The sequence below is a fragment of the Lycorma delicatula genome, chromosome 2 (assembly GCF_047948215.1).
Source record: "Lycorma delicatula isolate Av1 chromosome 2, ASM4794821v1, whole genome shotgun sequence".
NCBI classification, from domain to species: Eukaryota; Metazoa; Arthropoda; class Insecta; order Hemiptera; family Fulgoridae; genus Lycorma; species Lycorma delicatula.
The window spans coordinates 134,275,742-134,301,770 of record NC_134456.1 but is presented as its reverse complement, the minus strand read 5'-3'; the positions used below and the strand labels follow the sequence as shown (position 1 = coordinate 134,301,770).

Below are 26,029 nucleotides of genomic sequence, written 5' to 3'. Positions count from 1 at the left end.
CTTAGCCGGATAAAGCAGTAAACTCAGGAATGAATCCGTTGTGATTTCAGTATTAATAAAATTTCTAATCGGTATTTCAGTATAATTATAATTACCTCTAACCCAATTACCCACAATTTATGAGATATTGCGAAAACCACAACAATCAACCTTGTACGAAAAGAGTCAACCTCTAAAAATATAACTATGTTCTATAAAAAAAAGTGATTGTACCTTGCATAATGAGGAGCGAAGCATTTCCAATCTTCATTGATCTGAAAATAAATCTCATCATTTTACCAAGTCCAACGAAATGTAGACGATAATCATTGTTCACCACCGCATTAGTAATAATGGTAAACATAACTACTCTCAGCTAAAGCAACTCGTCGGATCAACGGGAGGGTTCAAGAAACTCAATTCGGCTTTCGGGAAAAGAGGTTCACGGTGGACACAGCAAGAGCTATCATCGAACGAATTGTTCGGGCGGCGTCCGGCACTTGAAGGACGAGGCTGATCCCAGAGCTGGTCACGCTCGATGTCAAAGATGCGTTCGGTTCCCTTAAATGGGAATTATTATTCACTGCAGTTTACGACCAAGGAATACGAGGTTCATTACAAAGGCTTCTCCAAGACAGTGTCATAGCGGCATATCGCAGGGGTCCGTGCTGGGTTCCATCTCTTTAAATTTGATGTATGATGGGGTGCTCAGTGTGGATTTTCCTCCGGGGATCACAGTTGTTGCGTTCGCCCACACTTCGCCATGTTGGTTAATGCGAGGACGGAGGAAGATGTAACCGAAACTGCTGGAGAGTTCATAAGTAAAGTGCAAGACTGGTTGGAGAAAAGGGGCCTTGGACTGCGACCCGAAAAGACAAGAGTTGTCGCAATGACGGGAACGAGGAGGCTTTCACCGATGGATCTACGGGTGGGAGAATACCGGGTGGACGTCCGGAATGCTATCAAATACCTGGGTATTTGAATAGACACCCGGAGATCGTTCACCAGGCACACCAGAGGTTTGCCTGGAACGCGTGGAATAAACTGTGAGGCCACGCTCCTCCAAACGCCGGCTGTTTTGTCATAGAATCAATACTCTTGGATGCTATTCCAGTACGGCAAAGAACATTATAGGTAGAACCCAATCATTGAATTTTAGAAGGGGTGCAGCGTCGCATCGCTTTGCGGGTGGCTGCTGCATATAGCTCCGTTTCCACAGAGGCAATAATGGTGATGGCTGGAATAATGGCACTGAAAGAACTAGTGGACCATAGAAAACGAGTATTTGGGGGGCAGGATAGACATAGCTCATTTGGGGTGTGTGTCGTGGGCTGGCAATCCAGGTGGGATGCCTCCACTAAAGAACGGTGGACCCATCGGCTCATTTCGCACATTGAACCGTGGTACGGGAGGAAATTTGGGGAGCTGAGCTACTGGCTCACCTAGTATCTGACCGGCCACGGGGCATTTAGGACGTACCTCTACAACAGGCGACGGGCTGACGATGAGGGGTGCCTATATTGTGGCGAGGTGGACATCCCGAACATTTTGACTGCAGCAGGTGGGTCAATGAACGTCAAGCGTGCAAAGTGTTGGTGGGTCCACTAAGTGTGGGGAATAGTCAGTAAGATGCTGGAGAATAAACCTCCAAAATCTCGAGGTTCATCGCCGGGGTGATCCAACGGAAGAATTGGGGGACAGAGGAGATGATGCGTCAGGAAGAACCACCTCAGAAAAGACCTGCATGCAGGTGAAGAATAGAACTGGAGAGCGACGGCGTGAAGAACAGTCCCCTGTGGAGCCATCGTTCGTTCACGCTTGCGAGGATGAGATACGAGGGACTCTGGATCCCTCGAGCTCAAAGGCACCTCCCGGGGCTGTGTAATGCTTAATTACAGTTCCGGCCCCGGGAGGGGAGTTGGTAAGATAGTTTTAGTCGGTAGGGCGCCGGAATACATACATACTTTTTAAAATCTTGCGGAACCTGTTAGCGAGCCCGAATATCGACCGTAAATGGGGTTCCTCTAACTCACCAGAAAAAAAGGTAACGCAACTCACGACTGATGTATTTTGTTTATCGGATGCTTTAGATCGGCCAAAATCATTAAGAAACTGGAGCCATAACATAAAAAAAAAAAGTTATATCCTTTTTCAGTTTGAAACAATATCTTATATTAAACGACAAAGAAGAATCAACCCAAAACTGGGTCTGTGTACCTGATGAATAAAAAATAAATAAATAGATCAAAATCACTGAGACTAAATAGTCAATTTAAAAAATAAACGTATTAACTGGGTAGTGATATGTGTACAAGAAATCAATCACATCAAATATTGTGGAATTGAACGAATATATCATTAATTTACACAATGATATATTTTAGAAATGGATTACGATAATGTACAACTTACTGAGAAAGTCTCTCTGTGAAGTGATTAATGTGACATTACGGCATCGATATAAAGATTACACAACCGTGTTTTAATGAAAAATTATAAAAACGATACTGTAATACAATTCCAGTTAATTCAATAATACTACGTCATAAAAAAAAAAACTTAACATAATATATTTATATAAACTCTCCTTCAGTAATTATACTGTATAAAATCCTCTCTCTTTACAGTACGTTTGGCGTTTCATGAAAAAAAAAAATCTGACAACAAAGTTGTAATAATTTCCTGGCATTGGTTATTTAATCTTATATAGTGGAAAGATACATGAAAAAGCTACCTAAGATTTCTTTTTTGTGGTGGGAGTAATTTATGATGAAGTTTCATTATAAAATTATCGTTATATGTTTAAATAAACCAAGAAATATTTAAAAATTTAAAAAATAAAATCAGGATTTTTAAATCTTTTAGGCTCCCCACATCGAATCATTTTTTTTCTACGTTTACTACGTTAAATGGAAGAAACTTGAAAAAATTCTCCTGAAAAATGTACAACCAATAAAGATTTACTTTTCTTTTTTGGAGTGGGGAGTAAATTATGATGAAATTTTATTTTAGATTAAAAATGTATTATTTAAACTTTTAATAATATTTTTAAAATAGTATAATAATAACCCGCCGGATTAGACTAGTAATTAACCTCGTCGTCGCAAAATCAGGTGATTTTCGAAGTCTAGAATTCTAAGGTTCGAATCCTTGTAAATCAGTTGCTTTTATGTGGTTTTGAATCCAGGCTGTGGATACCGGTGTACTTTGGTGGTTGGCTTTCAATTAACCACATTGGGAAGGCTACGGCAAACCACCCATAAAACCTGCAAGGAAAATTCCAATAGCAAAAACATCACGCCTATGGAATCGCCAGGGGTCGAACACAACTGAATGGCTAAATTTATTTTATTTATTTTTACTATAATAATATTATTTTTGTTATTTGGGAAGTAGAATTACTAAAGATGGACGAAGCAGGAGTGACATAAAATGCCGAATAGCACAGGCGAAACGAGCTTTCAGTCAGAAATATAATTTGTTTACATCAAAAATTAGTTTAAATGTCAGGAAAAGATTTATGAAAGTGTATGTTTAGAGCGTCGCTTTTTATATGGAAGTGAAACTTGGACGACTGGAGTACCTGAGAAGAAAAGATTAGAAGCTTTTGAAATGTGGTGCTATAGGAAAATGTTAAAAATCCGGTGGGTGGATAAAGTGACAAATGAAGAGGTGTTGCGGCAAATCGATGAAGAAAGAAGCATTTGGAAAAATATAGTTAAAAGAAGAGACAGACTTACAAGGCTACATACTAAGGCATCCTGGAATAGTCGCTTTAATATTGGAAGGACAGGTAGAAGGGAAAAATTGTGTAGGCAGGCCACGTTTGGAATATGGGAAACTAATTGTTAGGGATGTGGGAGGTAGGGGGTATACCGAAATGAAACGACTAGCACTAGATGGGGAATCTTGGAGAGCTGCATCAAACCAGTCAAATGACTGAAGACAAAAAAAATTATTATTATTAGAATAATAATAGTATAATGGTAAAATATGATAATAATTCTATAATAACTAAACAAAGTTTCAAAAATTGATATTTTTAAACTTTGATCGGCTCTCCCGCCCCCAACATTGCCCTCAAAGTATTTTTTTTTGGAGTCACTTGCACTACTATTATGCCTAGGAAGACATAAAAAAAAATCAGTTAAAAATATGCAATAAATAAAAAGATACTTTTTTAGATTTTTGGAGAAGGGGGAATTTGGGGAAAAGTTTTTTTAAAAGTGGTAAGATAAGTATGCTTGCATGTACTGAGCGCTTAATATAAAGCGGGGTTATATTTGCAAAATTTTACCAACAAATTGTACAAATTTTACCAACGCATATAAAGGAATGCGTACAAAAATTTCATCAAAATCGGTCGATCCAGTCAAAAGTTATTAAACTTCAAACACGTCAATACGTAAATTCAGTACGTTTGAACATTACTTCCCATTTTTTTGTATTGTTTATTGGGATCCCTGGATCATGAAACGTCGAGAAATGGAAAAAACTCCATACCCCATTTTTTGACCGATTACAGTACTTTTCTGTTTAAAGTTTTTAAAGCATACCTGTAGAGCTATGATGCCAGGAAAGTAAAAATTACGCGTATTAAACTGTTATTTATAAAATGTCAGTTTGAGCATTTATCCAACTCTTTTAGTAAAAACTGCTAGATAAACGTGTCTTAACCGTCATTGAAATCTTAACAATTTTTTCATGAGGAAATATTTCTTTTTTTGGCATTTAATCACTAAATACGCCCTTTAAGAATTTTTTGAAATTTTAAGAATCTGTTGCTCATTTGATAATCTTTTCTAATTGAATGTGTTTTAAGCACCGTAACTGTAACGGTTGTAGGCAACCTGACATACGTCAATCTCAAACATGACATAGTCATTCTCAAGAACAACAAGCGTTACAAGCCCGGCTTACGAGGGAAAATGAGAGGTGAAGTGGTTTCCCGTTGTCTCCTTCACTTAGCCAGATGCACAAATTACACACTGCTGACACAAGCCCACAGAAATGGATGTAGTATTCAGCCCTTCAACAGATACCTTCACACTGTTCACCACAGGGACTGGTTGTTTGATGAACGTAATCATTCAGAGAAAGCTACTCCGACTGATGCTAACTGAACCTTATACATGCGTCACAGCCATAAGAAAAACTGGGAATAATATTTTTTTATTACTACTTTTTTTTATTTATGTCTTATTATTAAGTTATGTTTTACTAATGCAATAACAGATATAGGTTCTGTTAAAGCTACTCTTTTGGGAATTTATTTACCGCAGTAACAGATATATTGTCATGAAAACATAATTTGACAAACTGTGATTATGTAAATGGTATTGTCAATAACATGACGATGCAAACCGTAACGATTTACATAAATTTGGAGTAAATATCCTCTAATAATACGTAAAAAATATACGCGACTGAATATTTCAAGTATAAAATATAGATTAATTAGAATTAATGTAATTTAATACTACATACAGTGTTCAACGAATTGTTATGACATAATATACGATTTAATTTAAAAAATAATATTTATACATATGCTTCGTAAACAAATTTTTATTCATGTTTACGTATAACAAACGTTTTGATAAATCAGCGAATGTGATCGGATAAATTTTTGTAATCAATTATTAAAACCCACCCGCTATCAAAGTAAGTTAAGTCATCGTTACTTTATGTTTAAAAATGGGGGAAAAGCAACTCTTATAGGCAACGAATACTCTCTTTTGCATTTGAGCACATCAATAATTCAGAACCATCCAAATCCTACCCTTTAAAAAAGATAAAATCACCCTCAAAACCTGTCGGTTTGTACTATACGGGTTTCAATTCACAAAATTTACGGTTTTAAATATAAAAATGTCAATAATTTTGTTTTAACTTTATATCCAAAAATCCAAATAATTCTCAATTCACCACTTTGTTTTCAATGGTAGCAATATTTATTGCATTTTTTTGATTGATCACAGATGGGGTGACAGAATATCAAACACGAGTATCTCTAAACTGTCAAGTAAAAGCTTCTAAGAGCATTGTAAATATGATGAAACCAAATGAGCTAGCTCAAAGGGTAGTGCTGCTACTGTTGCGCAGGTTCAGACGCGTAACCCACCGGGTTGGTCTAGTGGTTAACGCGTCTTCCCAAATCAGCTGATTTGGAAGTCGAGAGTTACAGCGTTCAAGTCCTAGTAAAGCGAGTTATTTTTACATGGATTTGAATACTAGATTGTGGATACCGGTGTGTTCTTTGGTGGCTGGGTTTCAATTAATCACACATCTCAGGAATGGTCGAACTGAGAATGTACAAGACTACACTTCATTTACACTCATACATATCCTCATTCATCCTCTGAAGAATTATCTAAACGGTAGTTACCGGAGGCTAAACAGGAAAAAAAAGGTTCCGACGCGTATAGACATGTACAAACGTCTCTAGTACAGCACACACACATTCATCAGAACGAGCCAGTTGTGAGATAGTAATGAACCAGTAAACACGTCTTTGTGAGTGCTTTGTGTGTCTGAAGTATTGTATATCACATATTTACAACTTTATTTCTTTTAATTAGTCGTTAGTTACAAAATGCCTAGAATTTGTTTAAATCATCCAAACAATTTTTGTTATGTATGTGGTAAGGTGAAACCTTACTCCATTAGTAAAAAAACTGTTATTATGAACTTTATTTTGGGTGTAACGTCGGTGACCATACAAGAGCTTGGAGCTCACATCTGTTGTTTATCGTGTTCTAGGCTTCTCACTGCATGGAAAAATGGCACACGCCACATGCCATTTGCTATCCCTATGATTTGGAGTGAACACAAAGATCACTCTTCTGACTGTTGTTTCTGCTTAACAAATATTAAAGGGATTACATCAAAATCAAAATATACAGTGGTGTATCCTAACTTGCAATCTGCAATTAGCCCAGTTCCACACTGCAAAGAATTGCCCGTACCAAAGCTTCCAGAACATGTGACAATAGATGAAGAGAGCTCAAAAGTAAGGAAGTAAGGAAGTTAAAGAAACAGATTCTGGTGATACAACTTTTGAACAAAGCAGTTTATCTGAGCCTCATTTACTGACTCAAGAAAATTTTAACGATCTCATACGAAATTTAAAGTTATCAAAAAAACAGTCTGAAATGCTTTCTTCTCGGCTAAAAGGATAGAATCTTCTTTAAAAAAAAATACACAGATATTTACTGATCGTAATCGTCAATCTGAATAAGGACTATTTTTCTGAAGAAAATGGCTTAGTGTTTTGTTATGACACGACATTTCTTCTCTTATGGAGATACTTTCTAATGAACATAACCCTGTTGGGTTATGTTCATTCTGTTCAAGCGTCATTCTGTTGAATGACGCTTGTTCGTCGATTCCTCTAGAGTTAGTTTAAAAGCTATGCTTCTACATAACGGCAATAAATTCACTCACTTTCATCAGGAGATTTCAGCTATGGGAAAGAAGTATCAAGGGAAATGGAATCCTATGCTGGCCGATTATTATTGGACCATCAAGAGGGATGCTCCACAGGCAAAATATAGCAGAAAATCGTCATTTCTTACTATCTAGGTGAGTCAAATGTTTGAATATTGTTTAGTTAAGAATGCAGAAAGTATTAAAATGTTTGAAATTATATAAATGCCTGCCTCTCGGAAACCTTGCGTGATGGGGAAAAACCAATACCATATTCGAATTCAGGAGAAAAAATACTATCAGAATCACATATTTTTCTTCTTGAGACAAAAAAGAATTATTTTTTGTTTCCCAATGTAATATGTAACTGCATATGAAAAAGCGTTTCCCATTACGTATGTAATATTTCTTTAAATATTTGTGTACATTCACACAGAGAATACGTATAACGCCTTAATGTACTTGAATTAAAATAAAATACCTTATAGAAACGTTAACCAAACGATTTTTGCAGTTTTATTATATTAAAAATACAATTTTCCTATGGTAAAAGATCTTTAAGATGTTATTTAAAAATAGTGCTGATAGTATGAACATTCTAACGGGTTATTACACATTATTATCACTTCTTCAAACTAGGGCAATGAGGTATAAGTTAAAATAATAATAATTATTATTATTAACGTAACTACAAATCCTTTAGTAACGTTCCGTCATAGCTCATCTGCTTAAAACGTCGAAAATCTTTTTTGTAATCAAATGAAAAAGGGAGTTTGTTCTACAGATAGTTATTTTTACTGACTCGTCCTTAAATATAATCCTTTATCTTTTCAAATAAATTAATAATATAAAATAAATAATTACTTTACGGTAAAATTATTAGGTGTTCCTAAAATTAATAACTGCTATAAACTAAATAGTATCAAAAAAGATTATATAATCATAATTTTTATATAAAAAATTATTATATAAGCGTAAGCAAAATTATAATATGTCGGTATCGCCTGCTGTGACGTAGTAACGGAGTAGTGCGCGGACACAGATGTTGACTGTATACATTCGTTTCTCCCGTATTACTCAGCAGTTTTATTTAAAAATGCCAATATTGTATTTCTTTTTAACCATTCAGAATATTTCTTCCAACGGATAGGTTTTAGTTAATATTCAACGGCGTTTCAGTTAACAATATAGTGTGTAGTTGCTACTCTATCCATGAATGGATGGATGGATTTTTACTAGACACAAATAAGTTAAGCAAGACAGCAATCATTAACTCTGAAACTATTTGTAAAAACCACTATAGTTTATTTGTATATAAATAAACAATACGTAAACTAAAAAATAAATCATTTTAAAATGGAAAGATGAATAATATAATGAGGTGAAGGTAAGTAGAACGTATCTTATTAACTCGATTGTGAAGATTTTAATTTACATTATCGAGAACCAATTATTAAAGCGGTAATTCCATTGTATCATTCGTAGTAAATTGCGTGTAAATACCTTAACATAAAACAAAACTTTTATTATAACTATGAGCCGTTCCATTGTCGTATCTCGACAGATGACGTATGCCTCACTGTTATAATTATCGGTCAGGGTACATCATCAAATGTACTGAAAAAATATGAATATCCTCGATTTATTTTTTGTACTGAAAATAGTAACTGAAACAGTTTTTTTATGAGTAATTTCCAAAATAAAGGTTAAAATAATGTTTAGTAAATAACTTCTTTTATAAAAAAAATCCATCGTTTATTGTAAGAACTCACCAAAAAATGGTGTTACCTATTGAAAAAAATCCTTGAAAAAATTTAAGGGTCGATGGTTTTCCTAATTAATGACACAAACATAGAATTCAGAAAACTGTGATCAAACGTTTCGAAAGCAACGAAATACAAATAAAATTAATCGATACAAATAAATTTATCTGATTTATTTTACGTACTTGATTTTAGTCGAGTCAGTATTAACTGAATACAACTGTGTTAAAAAAAAAAAAATAGTAAGCTTTACGATTTTGTTATTCTGCATCTGTATATTGAAATTGATTTAATTGATTTATGACTCTACTCATCAGATAGTAACAGAAATATCACTTTTTCTACAACCAGCATTACAACTCATGTTTTATGAAAAACATAAACGTAGTTGCGGTCAACTAACACTCACAGTCGAACCAAGCGTATCAAAGTAATCGTTAGAAATGAAGTGGGCTAGTGTGTGAGCGTTTCATAGCAGACAACAATGGGTTCAACATTCTTTTACAGGCTACAGCAAATTGAAAGACACTCGTTAAAGGTTTACTTCATATTACACTGCTATGAATCTTCAGCGACAGACCGCATACATAACATCAAGCTTGACTCTCATATATATACATAACCTATTTTATAGTTAAAACCGGCTCAAAGTAATAATCACTTTAACTGCTGTATGCAAATCAGCAGACGTGTCAATTCATTGACAGAAAAAACTATAAACGAATAATAGCGAGTTTATAAGACAGATAGAACCACCTGTCTACAAAGTACGTTATGATAAATTACTAGTAACGCTAATTACATTTCGTATTCCCAAGCATAAGATGGTAAACAAAGAAACTCAGCTTCAGTACGATGCAAAAGCTGTTACTTCTGTTTGGTAGGAGCGACTATTATTTTGAAAAATTTCACAGCTGAATTTCTAAATAAAGTTCTATATTATTTAGAAAAAACTTTATTACTGTATTATTCGGTGAAATAGTTAATGAATGAACATTATTTTTGTAACTGAAATAAATGTTCACAAAATAACTGAAAAATTAAACTTTATTCCAGTATAAAATGATTCACCTATACCGGTCGGATGGACTTAAAACCCTTTACCACAAAGATGGGCTATTCAGACAGATCACCAGACTTTTTTTTATTTATATTGACCATTTTTTAAAATAATGTTCAATTTTTTCATGATACTAAAATTATAACACATCGTCATCACATGGTACTGCTTAAAAACTATACAAATCAAACTATTATTTTTGAAAAAATAATAACGATAAAAACAATACATTTTAAAATCTATATTACTGAAGGATTTATTAATTCAATAAGAATGTGCATCTGCGTATTCACACACAAGTCGCTTTCAAAATTATCAAATAATCTAGTCGCGGTCGATCAATAAGAAAAAAAATTAATTTAATCAAATACATTTTTGTTTTATAAAGACATACGCTTAGACTAGATAAGCAGTTTACTTTAACTGAAAAGTTAAAATATAAGTATTGAAAAATCAATGATCATCCATCATAACAAGTCAAGCAACAATCAGCATCGTAAGTAAGAATTTATATGACTGCGTATAAATTCCTTAAAGGATACATTATTAAACATTTTATTTTAGGCTTTATAAAACTTAAGAAATGAGAAACTTAACGTCCGCAAAATGTCTAGATTGAGGAACTGCGATACTATTAGCAAAAACGGAAAGAAAAATGTGGGTCTGTTAATCATACGGTCTGTTACATTAAAAAAACAAAATAACAATACATACATACACACAAAATAACGAAATGAATCATCGATATTCACGCCGTTTACTTACCTTGAAAAATTATTCAACACTTCATAAAAATAAAAAAATAAATTTATACAACACGATGCACAGAAATACGGATTACTGAATTGAATTATGCAACTCTGATTACTGCAACGAGAATTTTACAATTAAAACTACATAATTGTTTATACCAAGAAAAAAAAAGAGGAATTAACTTGACCTTCAAATAAGGGAAATGCTATTGCAACAATGTAAAACTAACGAACATTAATTATTAATTATTTCCACGTACCGACATTAATATTCATCTTTTACATCATCTTATACAGTAAAATATTTTATTAATATGACAAAAAATATAAATAAAAAACTTTAATAAGGAGGGAATTTAACAGAAAATCTTTTGTTTTATGCCGGTTTGATAACACAAGATACAAACAACCAAATCTAACTACAGTAATGTGTCGGTAATTTACGCAACGTTTAGTAGTGGTTCGAATTAACCAGACAGAAAGAAAAAAAAATCTTTTTTGTTGTCGACTGAATGGATGAGACGGGCTCGATGATTATGATCTGCACCGGCGCATAAAGTTAGGTATAACGAAGCCCTATGTACATTAAGATCTTGTTTGATTAATCAATATGACGTTAATCTTGATAAATACGTTATCTTTATTTAGCATACGTATCTATAGCAACGATATCATATAACATATGATATCTCGTTGAATGATGAGAAGTTATCTATCTGTGTACGCATGATACGCGATAGTTTCACACATGAGAATGATCAAGTTCGGTCCCCTTCCCCCAAGCAGCACGGGATTAAAGTCACAATTACTATAACTGAAAATAAACTTTTTTCTTTTTAAAAAATACAACCGGTTTTTAATAAAAAAGTAAGCATGTAAGCATTTGCCTGATGTTGTTTTTTGTTTACTACTATAGTTTAAGCACAGTATTATGGGTAAGGTAATTAATTATTTTGCGTCCGTTTCAAAAGGGTAAAAAACAAGTTTTTAATTTAAAAAATAGCTCTTTTACACAACCAAACAGCTTTATATTATTTTCTTTCGTATTTACTTTTTTTTTTTTTTTAACAAAATAACATGTTAGTTTGTACGTTGTTGAAAATAATATAATTAAAACCTTCTAAATATCTAATACATTTGCCGATGTCTCATGATGAAATAGGTCTAGTGACCTTTTTTCTTTTTTTTTCCTCTTGTCAGTGAGGATGGACCAGCAATGTGCATTGCGCGTCCTCAGCGGTTGCCACGCCTCTAACTTCCCGGGACTCCGTAGGATCCGGCTATGTCGTGCATTACAGAAGTCGCTCACCCGGTAGGCCGGGACTCGGTCTTTTATGCTGCCATTGCCTCTAACTGCAGCCCACCCGCCCAGGGAGATCCAGTCGGGTCTCGGTCTTTTATTTTCCCACGAACTCAGGGGGTCCCCGGTCAGTCATCAAGGACGCCCCACCTCGGCGAACCGGCCTCTCATGAGCTGCCTCCGTGAATCCCTACCTCCAGACTACACCCCGTTTCATACCCTGGATCATTCTTTGATCTTTATAATTCTCTTGGCCATGGTAACAACAGTATCCCATTCGCGTTTACCCAGTAACATGAACTGAATCGTATTTTCCGGGGTCAATCTACACCCTCCAAGAGCTTGTTTTTGCTTTTTCCTGTTTAGCCTCCGGGAATTACCGTTCAGGTATTACTTCAGAGGATGAATGAGGCTAATATGTATGAGTGTAAATGAAGTGTAGTCTTGTACAGTCTCAGGTCGACTATTCCTTAGATGTGAGGTTAATTGAAATCCAACCACCAAAGAACACCGATATCCACGATCTAGTATTCAAATCCGTATAAAAGTACTGCCTTTATTAGGACTTGAACGCTGGAACTCTCGACTTCCAAATAGCTGATTTGGGAAGTCGCGTTCACCACTAGATCAACCCGGTGGGTTACATTCCAAGAGCTTGTCTTACTTCACCCCATCTATAGCACAAGTACATAGAATGTTCAACAGTATCAATGCCATTACAATAGCGACATTCAGATGTTGTTCTTCTGCCGAACCGATGCAGGTATAGTGGCCCTGGCCTGGAAGTAACTACCCGGATGATTCAAAAAGGACTTCACAACTTTAAAAGTACATAAAAATTTATTTGTATAACTTATAGATTCGGTTGAGGTCTCATTTCATAGAAAAACACATCAACTTTGTCACCCAATATCCACTTTGGTTCGATATGGCTTCCATTTGTAATGTGACATACATCCCACCTGAAGTCGATTTTATTCTAGACTGTAGCCAGTAAGTCGGTCATTACTTCTGTAACCGTTTGCGTTAATTCGAAGTCTTCGCTATCAAGACTTTGCCTGCTGATCTAACAAGATCGGCAGGCAACGGTGGTACATAAACCCGATATTTAATGAAACCCCACAAGAAAAAATCTAGTGGTGTCAAATCTGGGGAGCGAGGTAGCCATGCAACTGGACCTTCACGGCCGACCAGGGAATCGAGTACCAAGAAGCTCTTGGATTTCTTGGCGGTAGAGAGGTGGTGCCCCGTCGTGCTGACTAATGGCGTCTAGTATGACAACTTAGTCATCATCGTCTAACTGAGGAATTAGAAGATTTTAAAGTATGTCCAAATAAAATACCATTTAGGATTGCCACCTGGAAGAAGAACGGGTACAGTCTGTGTTTGCTTAGGACACAAAATCATTGACCTTAGGGCTATCTATCACGAATGTGTTGCAAAGTTTCATGAGGGTTTTCGCTACCCCATATTAGACAGTTATGGGTGTTTACCCTTCCATTGATGTGAAATGTTGAATCATCACTAAAAATTAAAACGTATGATTTTCTGCAATTCTATCCTTCATTTCCACACTAAACAGCAGCCGAGTAACTTTATTGTAAATTGTTGAACCACGGTTAATTTGTACGACTTCAAAGTGAAATCGTTTACGTAATATCGCTAAACGGTCGTTTGTGGAATCCCAATTTCTCGTAAAACAAGTCGAATCGATTTCTTCGGACTACGCGCAAAGCTTTATTTGAGTTGTTCCAAAGCAGCTTCAGGGACGCGTGGGCGTCCTGGTGATTTTGTTCAGAACGACCAACCTGTTCGAACAACCAACGAAGATCTGTTCACCGGAAATAAAACCAACAGAAACACAAGTCATAATTCAACCAATTTCTAATTGACTCAATAAAACGTATCATTCTAAACTGAAATTCAAAAATTGTAAGTGAAAACATCTTTTCCACTTATTTCAGACTAATAAAAATAACAGTCATTCTAACAAAAAACGTATCGGTAATTCTAAATAAATTTTTTATGGGTAAAATGATATAACCATAATTTACTTACTTTTATATATATATAAAAAATACAAGTAATAAGAGATAAAAAAGCTGCAGGAAAAATAAAAATTTTTATTCAGTCACATTAAATTATAATTGTAGATGCTACATGAATTAAATTTAATTTTATATTTAACAAGAAAAAAAATTTAAATGTATAATTTTTCAAAGTACAGGCTAAATATGGAGCCCGTATTCGTACACGTAATAAAAGTGAACAAGAACTAAAATTCAATTTACAGTAAAGGATTTAACGATAGAATAATCTATAAAAATTATAGTACCAGCAACTAAATTAAACGGTAATAATTGAAATGAATAAAAATGAAATATTCATAATTAATAAAAAAATAAGTTAATAAATAACTGAAGCTACAAATTAAATTCGTGGTACTGAACAACAATTCAAAGCATAGGTGATAAAATTGTTATTTATTTACAAACCAGAAAAAACGTATTTAACTACTAGTTTTGCTGAATAGCTGATAGTTTTAGACGAGTAAAATCAATAAATACCGGGCTTTAAAATCTATCACTGCCAATAAAGAAATAACCAAATATGCGTCCGATAAGAGTAATAATAATCATTGAAAATATGTACTACACAAATATGACAAGGTTACGTACAGGAAATATTAACCTCATTATTTGATAAAATTAGAAATTCCAACAGTCAAATTATAGTAAAATAAGCTAAGAAAACAACACACTTTTTTAGGGGTTTAGAGAAGAAGTCTCTGAGATGCAAGAAATGTAGTTAGCTCACAACTCACAATTTGGTAAATATATTACTTTGCCACTTCAGAGATGGCATTTAACTGAATAATATGAAGAATATTCGTACGTTAAAATGTTTTATTTGATACTAAATAAATCTTTTGAAAAAATGTATATTAGCGTAGATTTTTTAAAACAAAACATAAATAATACCGAAATCGGCGTATTTTACGGATGGTTAAATCGACAAAACTGATGGATGCTAAATTTTAAATTATTAGATTGAAAAATGAATTTTGTCGAACATAACGATCAGAAAGGTAGGCCAAATTCACAAATTCTGACAAGAACTCTAATAAAACAATAAAATGAACGAAAACATAAAAAAAAGAGTTTAATTTTAATCAAAAGGGCTTCAATGTTATTATAAACCACTATTTTTTTTACAGTAGATGCTAATGATTAATGAATGAAAATGTTTCCGCCACGGCAGATGTTAGGATAATTAACATAATTTTAAAACCGAAATACTAAGGTAAATATAACGTTTTATTTATGGTCTATGGAGTGTTAATGTTATCGCATCAATCCATTTAACAGATCTTTGAACAAGGTAATTAATAGGGAAATAATACCAAAAAAAAATTCCCTAGTCCTTCCTCTCAATCAAATTAAGTAATTCACGGCAGTTATTGTTACTAAAATCACGCGTAACGTTTTAACCACAGTACAAGTATAAATTTGCTGAAAAGAAAACTTCCAGTAACGACTACTAATGTTTAGAGGTTTTCCAACAATCGTATAGAAAATAGTAAATTGTTTGTTTTCAAGTTTTGGCTATTAAAAATGTCTGTTTTAGTTTGGATCACTAATTATCCACCTTAACAAAGTAGCTCTGTGAGTTTCTAAATAACATTAACCTAATTTTTAGGTTTCTCGTTCAACGTGTGCGGTTAAATAAGACGTAAAATATTTTACAAATTATGTTTTTAAAATTGTTATTTTATACAAATTTTATTTATTAACTTCATAGCTACATCATTATCATATCATATAATCATTTTTATGTATTAATACGGACCAGACACTCGAGGGCTCTTCGGGCACCTCGCATCTTACCAAGCAAATAATGAAGCAATTACTTTCTGCTGTACTGTATGTCATTGAATTTCGTAATCTCTAAGTCCTAATCCAAAACCTTTAGCAAATTTCAGATATCTAGGGACAGTAATCAACCCACAGAACTCGCTACAAAATGAAATGCAGAAACGACTATATGTAGCAAATAGAAGCCTGTATACCGCAAACAAAATGATGTCATCAAGATTGCTTTCACGATGTGCAAAACTGAAAATATACAGAACAGTCATCATACCAGTCTTATTATATGGAGCCAAAACATGGATTTTAAATAAAGTGTACGGAAAAAGCTCATAAAATTCGAGAACAAGGTTCTGAGAAGGTTCCTTGGACCGACCAGAGGGGTTGATACTTGGTGGATTAAGCACAACCGAGAAAGAAGTGAACTTTATGATAATAATACGACAACAGCATGTCTTGATAAAACATAACTGGAAGGAAAGCCCAAAAGAAGAGACCCCCAGGACGACCCAAAACGCGATAGAGGAGCCCAGTGGAGTAGAACATGAACAAGATGGGGGCAACTGATGAGGATGCTCAGGGTCGGATAGGATAAAAGCGACTCGTTGCTGACGCTAAATACAATCTTTGGTATAAATAACTATAAAAGCAAGTACATTGTTCGGCACACAGCATTATAGGTTCTGCATTCTGGACGTAATCTATATATAATCCATAATTACGTAAAAGTTGTATTTAACGCACTTTAAAAAGTTATCGTTTCAATAAATGAATTGCTTTCTTGTGGTCAAACAAAGAAATCTACAATTTCTAGTATAATTTAATAGCGTAATCTCAAGTTGCCGGTCTCAACTCGAGCCGGTACTTAACCTAAAAAGTTAAAATCATTAATATCGGTTTGGAAACTTAAAATATAGCAGAACTTAAATGATTCCACATATTAGACAAATGTGAAATATTTCTAAAAAAACAAAAAATAGCATGATTAATACGTGAAAACAACGATATATTTCCTGGTTGTAAGATAAAAAAATATATAGACATAAATAAGGTGTGTCAGATGTAAAATAGTATATTACGAATAATATAGTGCTGAATAATAACCAAATATCAATCCGAAAAAATGTATAAGCATATACATCCATTAAAAAAAAACTAGCTATAATAATCATTACTACACCCTCCTAGATAGAAAACTGTTAAACACGTGCTTCAAGTCAATAATGGCATTACATTATTAGTACATTTTACTAAGAGAATTTATCATCTAATTCCGCGTAGTTATTATATGCTTAAAAAATGTGGAGAAAAAAAAACAGCCAATAATAACTAAATATTAGGCTAAATTATACCTTTCTAGTGCTGCAGGAGTTATTAATTGCAATTAACGGTAGCATTTAGAGGTTAAAATTGGCATTCGTGATGAAGACTGGATGGGTAAAAATAAACTATATTAAAAAATTAAGTTGTTTAAACATACCGAAAAAATCTTCCCAGCTAAGTGATCCATCAGATTCACCACCTCCATCAATACTTCCAGGCATTTTGTCTTCTACTGAAGGCATAGTTCACTTGTCACAATTACACATTATAACTGGTTACGCCTACTTCACGTTAATAAATCACATTAAATTAAATGTCATTAAAACATTGTTATATTACAATATTGCCAATAAATCAGCAGACTACTATGTACATGAATAAGAACAAAATTCAGTCTGTAATCCACATGTACATATGATAACATACAATGAACCAAACCATGAACCGCAGACGTTCACCACCCCAACGTCAAAACAAGACTACACAAAGCACGAGACCGATGAACATAAGCAGACACCGACCTGTTCAAAATAAACAATACATAACAGTGCATACAGCAACACAAACGCCATCTACTGTTAAATTACAAAATCAAAACATTTTTAAACAACGACAAATTCAACAATTAACGAAGCAAGAGCTACCTAGCAGTGCACTTTAGAACTATGTCCTCTTCAAAATAAAAATTTTGTACTATCCTTTTTTTTGTTGAATTAAGAAAATAGATGCTGCTCTCTCCAGAAATGCGCTTATTCTTTTTTAAAATAAATTACAAAAATCATTCTTTTAATAAAAAATTAATCGATGGTACATACTCATAAATATAAATCAGCAACAACACTTTTTGAGCCGTTGTAGAAATTCTTCAATGATACTATCATGTCACTCCATAATATAGCCAGTTACATAAATTAAATTATTTAATAACAAATGGGAATGTAATTTACTTTTATAATTACAGGCTAAATTACAAAATCAGACCAATATACAATTTCTAGATTCCAGTTGGTCTAGGTTTACTGGTAAACCCATTTCACGAAATCGTTAATAAACCAAAATCGTGTAATAACACTATGGCAATTCCAATTTAATTTAGCGCAATCTTGCGAAAAAAACATATTTTTTACTTTTAACATAAAAATGATAACTTCTGACACAAAAATTAGAAAATTGTGTGTGATAAAATGATCTATTTAAATAAAAATAAAAATTCGAAGAATGTAAGTTACTGCTATATTAAAATTTTAAGTAAAACATAAAAAAATATTTGTTACTTTAATGTATTTCTTAATACCTGTTAAACTTGTTTGTTGAACTATTGTCATCGTTTCCCAACTTTATCATATCTTAAGTAATATTTTGACATAAATGTCCGCTTTCCTTGTCTTTTTCTTCTTTAATTAGATGTTAAATACAATTTTTCCAAGCATTTGAACCAACTCTATTAACACCTTCTATCAATAGTTCTTTTACATCACTTTTCTTTATCTGTTTAGCCTCCAGAAAGGTAAGGTATTACTTCTGAGGATGTTATGTATGAATGTAAATGAAGTGTAGTCTTGAACAGTCTCAGTTTGACCATTCCTGAGATGTCTATGATCTAGCACTCAAATCCATATAAAAATAACTGTCTTTACTAGGATTAACCTTAGAACTCTCAACTTTGAAATCAGCTGATTTGTGATGTTGCGTTCAACAATAGACCAACACAGTGGGTTTTTTACATCACTTAACTTAAATGTTGGGTTATTACTCTCACTGTAGCCTTTGATTTGTACCCATATCAATTCTACTGGGTTAAATTTCAATAGTATGCAGGAAGATGCAATACAACACAATTTTTTAATTTTGTTATTTCATCTACTTTATAATGAATATATTTTTGCTTAACTGATTTTAGTAATCTTATTTAAGTTCTACTTTTAACATGTCTAGTATACAATTTTCTTCGATTTTAACCATTTGGAAATTTTTAGTTTAGAAGCGGTTGGAATTGGCATGGTAGATTATCAATTATGGATCCTTCAGCAACAATTCTTTAAATCACTGCATAAAATTATTACCTTCAATTAGATTACAACTACAGACTTTGGTCTATCAGGGAGAGGTGGAGACCGCTGAGTCCCATTCAGCTCCATTGCAGAGTCCCACATGACATTTACTTCATCACATAAAACAACCATCTACTCCCCATGGAGTGCATGGATGCTACTCCCCATGGCTGCATGGATACCCATGCCCTCAGCAGTGCAGTCACCATCACACTGACAACTACATTGTTACTCATTTATTAACCACCCTCGTCAAGACGGCGCTATACCACACGGCTGCATGGTTAACTATACACTCGGCAGTGCAGTTGCCATCCTGCTGACAGCTTATTCTTTAAATAATTCCCAATATACTTCTAACTTACCAAGGCACAATGCCAATGCGCCTACCTCCAGCCAATCTAACTGTCCAGGCTGTATCCTAACCTCCTGCAGTACTACTTTATTCATATCCCCTCAACTGATATGCTCGATGCTTCAGGAAGCCAACCACTATTGTCCATTCTCTATGGGTCTTCCAATTGACCTGCAGATCCAAAAAGGAATTTCCTCTCTCTAGTTCCCTAGCAACTCTGGTATATTCAGCCTCATACCAGGAACAAACATAAAAGACCTGGTCTGCAGTGTCATCAATTCTACAATTTGGGCAAAGACCCGAATCGACCAAACCAAACCTAATTAAACTGTCCCTAAATGAACTATGTCCTGATAGAAATTGTGTTACGTTGCGACTGGGGGAAACCCACTTAACCATTCTCAATTCTCTAACATCTGGGAATATACCATGCGTATATCAACCAGCAGATTTGTTCCACCTAACTTGCCAAGAGTCAAAACCTTGGTTTTCAGTTTCTTGCAAACGCCCTGGGAGTAGAAGACCTTCCTTCTTGTATGTTCCTTTACCTCTTGCTATGTTCCATAGCCAGAATATCAATGGGTTTATTGCCAGTGATTACAGAGACTGCCTCTCACAAGGCAGTTCTGTAGCTCCCAACATCAGCTAGCTGACGAGTCGTGGCTAGGCGACCTTTCAGAATCATCATAGTGGTCTTTACTGGGCAAAGACCATCTTATGCTGAAGACTCCACGACCTTAGTACCTTGCATGCCTGTGTTGCTCGATATTATATCTCATTTCTTGAGTTTCCTTCGACCAGCAGCAACCCATCATCGGCATAAGCGATAATGCGGCAGCCACTGAGAAATCTCAACCGCATCAGAGAGTTGAATTTGACAATCCATACAAGGGGATCTAAAACATGCCCTGTGGACATTCTTTTGACAGGGTCTTACCTACTTCTGAACTGCCGACAGTTCGGTTGTTGAAGTAGCTCGAGAGAGTTTCTATCTCATTTTGCGTGCAACCACGCCTCTGCAATTGAAACAACACAGAGGGCCACCACAGATTATTGAAGGCCCCTGGATATATCCAAGAAGACACCAATAACATATTTACAAAAACTAGACAATGCTGCATCTAATATCTTGAGAATTGCGTCCTCTGTGCCCTTGACCGAGCAAAAACCATACTGGTGGTCCATTAACAAATGATCGAAAGTTAACCTACTACTTATTCAGAGGTGCAAGACCTTCTCGAAGACCTTACCTATTACAGGCAAGAGTGTCAGAGACTGATAAGATAAGCTTATGGTGGAATCCTTGTCACCACCTTTGAAAAGTAACTTCAATACACCACATTTCCAACAAATTAGAAAATATCCTGCGAAGAGCATTGCATTGAAAATCCTAGTAAGGGGACCAATGATTATGGGCAATGTGAAAACAAGGAGCTCCACCGTGATACAATCATATCGGGGGCTTTATTCCTTTGGACTCGCCGATGATATGAGGTTTCACCAACCTCAGTATCATCTGGAAGTAGATCGTTCATCAGAAGACACTTATCTATTACAATGCCGTCCTGTGTCAAGAGAGTCAACAGAAGAATGTCTTTTTTCTTCTTATGCCCGAGAACTCTATAAACTACACCCAATGGCTCCTTATTTCCCTGCTCTTTCACAAAAGAGCGCCAGGAATCCACTTAGAAGACCTAATCTTATAAAAGTAATCGGTCCTTGTTCGGTAATAGTCCGCAAGCAGAGCTGCACGCTGTTCAGGGTTGCCCTCACATTGTGCGGCTCTCTTGAGCTGGTCCACAGTCTGCTTTATCGCCGTCAAGTCCCGAGTTCACCAACCAGCTACTCTTTCTCGACCTGTACCTTGGGGAATGAATTGATCAGCGGCTTCAATAACCGCAGAAGAAAGACCCTCTGCCAGGTCCTCTATCGGTAGCACGTCCAAGCTCCAAGTAAACATCCAAAGCTTGGCCACAAGAAGATTAGAAAATTTAGGTCGTCCACTTTTCTATGCAGGAAGCGTCCCTGTTGAACAAGGAACGTTGAACGTTCTCCCTATAGACATTGCGCAGCCCTCTTACTAAGTCAAAAACTATTAGCCGATGGTTGCTCAAGCAAACATTAACTACAGATCAGTTCTGAATCCTACCAGGGATATCCTTGCCGATGGTAAAATCAATGTTGGTGCCATGGAAGGCCCTCTGTCCATTAACTGTGCCGAGGTAGCTAACTCGCCTGCTATATTGAAAACTTCTAAATTGAGCTGCGCGATGAAACCTTCGACCAATTCACCGCCTTCATCTGTGATCCTACTGTGCCAAAGAGGTGATTTGGTGTTTGCATCAACACCTATCAGAATTGAACATCCTTGTTCCAACCTAAGCATCCTATCCAACAGGGATCCTGTACAACTACTAGGTCCAAACCATTCACGGCAAGTTTGACAACATGATGTGTGTCAGAGGCCTGCCGTACGAAAACACTATCTAAAGATTTCCTGCACAGAATTGCGGCTTTACTGTCTTGTCCGTAAAACGTTTTCCATCCTTGGAAACCTGGCAGATCACCCTTGACCATGTATGGGTGCTGTAGAAGTATGATATCGAGACTCTGCTGTTCGACAACCTCACCTAACTCTACTAGGACAACATAGGCAACCTGGGCGTTTAATTGACCGAATCTAACCATCCAGAGTTGAAATACATCTCAATTGTTCTTAAATAGCAACCACACTCGCTACTATTGACTGAGTGCCTATGATTCTTGCACAAACGTTTACAGTTGACACAAGACGGAGTATCTTTCTTCTGCGGACAGTTGTTATGCTTCTGGATTTCCTCACCTCAATGCGTGCAGACCAATGCATATTTACAGAATCTGGCCCTACGACTGAACCTGCAGCACTTAAAACATCATTGCATGTGTAGGTATTCCTTGACGCGGCAAGATGTGAAATCGGCATAAATCTTTACCTCAGCCAAGAATTTCTGGAAGAGACCAGCACCTACTTCAAAAACTCTGTGACACCACTGGGCATCACGTTTACCGGTCTTGAAGACCATCCTACATTTCTTCTCAAAAGCAGCCTTGTTCAAATCGGTGTTCTGCTCTCATATGACAGTCAGCACCTCCTCATCGGGATCAACTTTAATCTCAAGTTTCTTGATGGCCGGAGAGTCCATGATGACTTGGACTGTCTCCTTATTGTCTGCAACTACAACCTTGCTGGTTTCTTTAATGTTTTGAATCTTCAGGCCCTCGGCTGTTGTGAAGGGTAGCCTGAAAGTTCTTTTTTAGGTCTTTGTTGGACCCCTCCACTTTGTTCATGAAAAGTAGCTCTGGCTTTTTTGCCATCTGACTGGCTTCCTGCTTATTTTTTATATCAGCATAGCGCCTAGGCTGTGGTGGGACCGGGACTGAGACTGGCTCTTGAATAGCTTTGACCTCCTTGGGCTGGGAGGTCAACTTTTCATAACCTTCCGCCAATTCGGACAGAACCTCTTTGAAACACCGGAACTGTGGTATCAATTTCACTTGCACCTTTGAGCTGATGCGGCAGGGGATTTCTGCAAAAACCATAAGATTATCTAGCTTTTCCTGCATTGCCCTAACCATCGAGGCAGAACTGACTGGTCTGTCCTTCTTGCTCTGAAACTTCTTCACTAGTGGATTCGCCTTAACTGCCCGGGTGAGCGCTTCTGTGTCCATCATGAGCCTTCATCTTCTGATGTTGAGGAGGTTGAAGAAAAAGACTCTAGCATCCGCTTCTGCCTGGACTTTTTAACTTCCTGGAAATCTGTCATGACTCCCTAAAAATGATCAACTGACACTTGCTGTCTTCCTCCTACCCTGCCCAACTCTGCTGTCTTCCTCCCGCCCAACTCTGTCTTCTTCAGGCCCAAAAATGCGAATACGTCTAGGTTGGTACCATAGAATATACTAGGAAATTCACCAGACTAACACTAATATTCAACTTCTTTGCTGAGAAGCTTTTTGGGAGAAGATTGGCGCACAGCTAACCTAAATTGTCAAGCACATGGCAACTTTTGGGTTAACCATGTGTTTTTAACAAATCTTATCTGCTTATAATTTACAAAATGTTTTATATTACTAGTATTTGTAATATAAACGCTAATTATCACTAATGAAATGTATTTAAATTGTACTTTTATACTCTACCACACTTGTCGCCATGTAGATGTGGGACTGACTAATTTAGAAAACTCTTAATATCTAAAGAACTGATTTTTCAATCACTTTCCGAACTAGTACACTTGTTTCTACCACACTAATAAACCTTTTCAGCCATCACTCACTGTATTTAGATACTTTTATCCACTTGATATCTATATATTTTCTAGTAGTAGCAAAATGACCATCCTACTAGTACTTAATTACATTCACCCCGTAAAATTATTACCATTCATTTCATTGTAATACTATTGGGGAGTTCAAAAACCATTTTCACTTCCAACTTGCATTATTATGAATCATTTAACTTTTCCAGCCAGGGTTTTCACCCCTGTTGACTTTCATTGAATCTTTTGTGCTCCATTTCTTTATCCACCCATACCTTTTCCTGTACTTGTCTCACATTATTCCAAGTTTCTTTTAGATAATAAAGTGTCTTATATTCTTCACAAAATTGCTTAATTTCTCTTAAATATTCCCTATGTTATGAAATAATATTTTTACGTTCAATCAATAAAGTATTATTTTTTCAGGACATGAAATGAAAATGCACTGATTTTAAAACATGATGTAATGTACGTTTAGAAAAATTTGACAGTTCTGAAATACTCATGGCATTTAATATTTTGTTCAAGTTAGGAAGCTCATTACTGAAATAAAATGAATGAACTTTTTCTGACAGCAGTTTTGGTAAAGTCATCCAACTTTTCAATCATTTTCACACATTTTTGATTCTCTTTAGAGCTAGCATGTTTACCATCAATTTTGTGTTTCTTTATTATATTAAAAATTGTTCTTTTTCTAACGATTATTGAACTACTTGTTTTCCAAGCAAAGTATCTGATTGCAGTTTCAGGGTTATCTCGTTTTAAGGTATACATATATGTTGCTGATTATTTTTTTTTTTTTGAGATACTTAAAGGTTTTCCTGCTTTACATTTAACGACAGAATCACTCATTGTTAAAACCTGATTGCCCAAAAACAATTAAAATTACTGAAAATATCACTGAATAAAACTGTTATAAAAATGAAGTATTATACTGTAGCGTACTGTATTATAACTGTATGTAACTACATCGTATCAACAAAATTTTTGTTATCTTTGTCACAGTGCCAGACATGTGATAGCTTATACTACCTTATTATATGCATAAAGCAATAATTGCACTTGTAAGTGGAAGTGACAGAATGATTCAGCCTAAATTACTAAGATATTACTTATACATGCAGAATTTATACCTGCTGCACCATTTCCTGAGATGGAACTTAGTTATAATTTCAATTTGAAGCTAAGCCTTGCTGCATCAATGCACAGCTTTTCAATCATGAACATCCACCCAGTAGATTAGTGGTCACTGATGTCAAAAACAATCTTACATCACAAAAATACAGTATATTCTTTAAAATATTCAACATTTTAAAGCATTTAAGTATAGAATTTAAAACAAATGTACTGGATGACAGGCATTTCTTTTTTTTAGATCAGAGTGAACAAACTAAATTTAATTGGAAATTGTAACTAGTAGTGCACGTATCACTAGGAACAGGAATATAATCTCCAGGTAATAGGCAACATAGTAAGCAATAACAAAAATGGAAATATAGGAAATTCTATAACAAGATTCTGTGGTCCTCAGCCCCACAAAATTTTCTATGCGTTTCCTTACATATCTACTTTTCTGCCAGTATCTTTTTGTTCCTCCTAGTGTGTGAAAAATTCATTTCACTTTCTTGTTCTTGTTTTTTGTTCTCTTCTGCTTAACTTTGCCATGTCTCAGCTTTACTAAGAAGTGATAAATACAAAATACAACTAGAATAAAACCTTCTCCTCGCATTTGAATGACACTTCTTATATTGAACATTCCTCTTATGTGTTCTTGTTCTTGTTTTTTGCTCTCTTCTGCTTAACTTTGCCATGTCTCAGCTTTACTAAGAAGTGATAAATACAAAATACAAC

At 35.2% G+C, this 26,029-nt stretch overlaps 1 protein-coding gene across 1 annotated transcript in view; it reads right to left on the bottom strand.

The window, feature by feature from the left end:
* Window positions 1-17,925, bottom strand: part of LOC142320257 (uncharacterized) — a 482,609-nt gene extending 464,684 nt beyond the window's left edge. Inside the window, exon 1 of the mRNA XM_075357959.1 lies at window positions 17,632-17,925. Within this exon, the coding sequence (XP_075214074.1) occupies window positions 17,632-17,716 (85 nt within the window). The 5' untranslated portion in view covers window positions 17,717-17,925. The remainder of the gene's footprint in view (window positions 1-17,631) is intronic.
* Window positions 17,926-26,029: the final 8,104 nt, after the last annotated feature.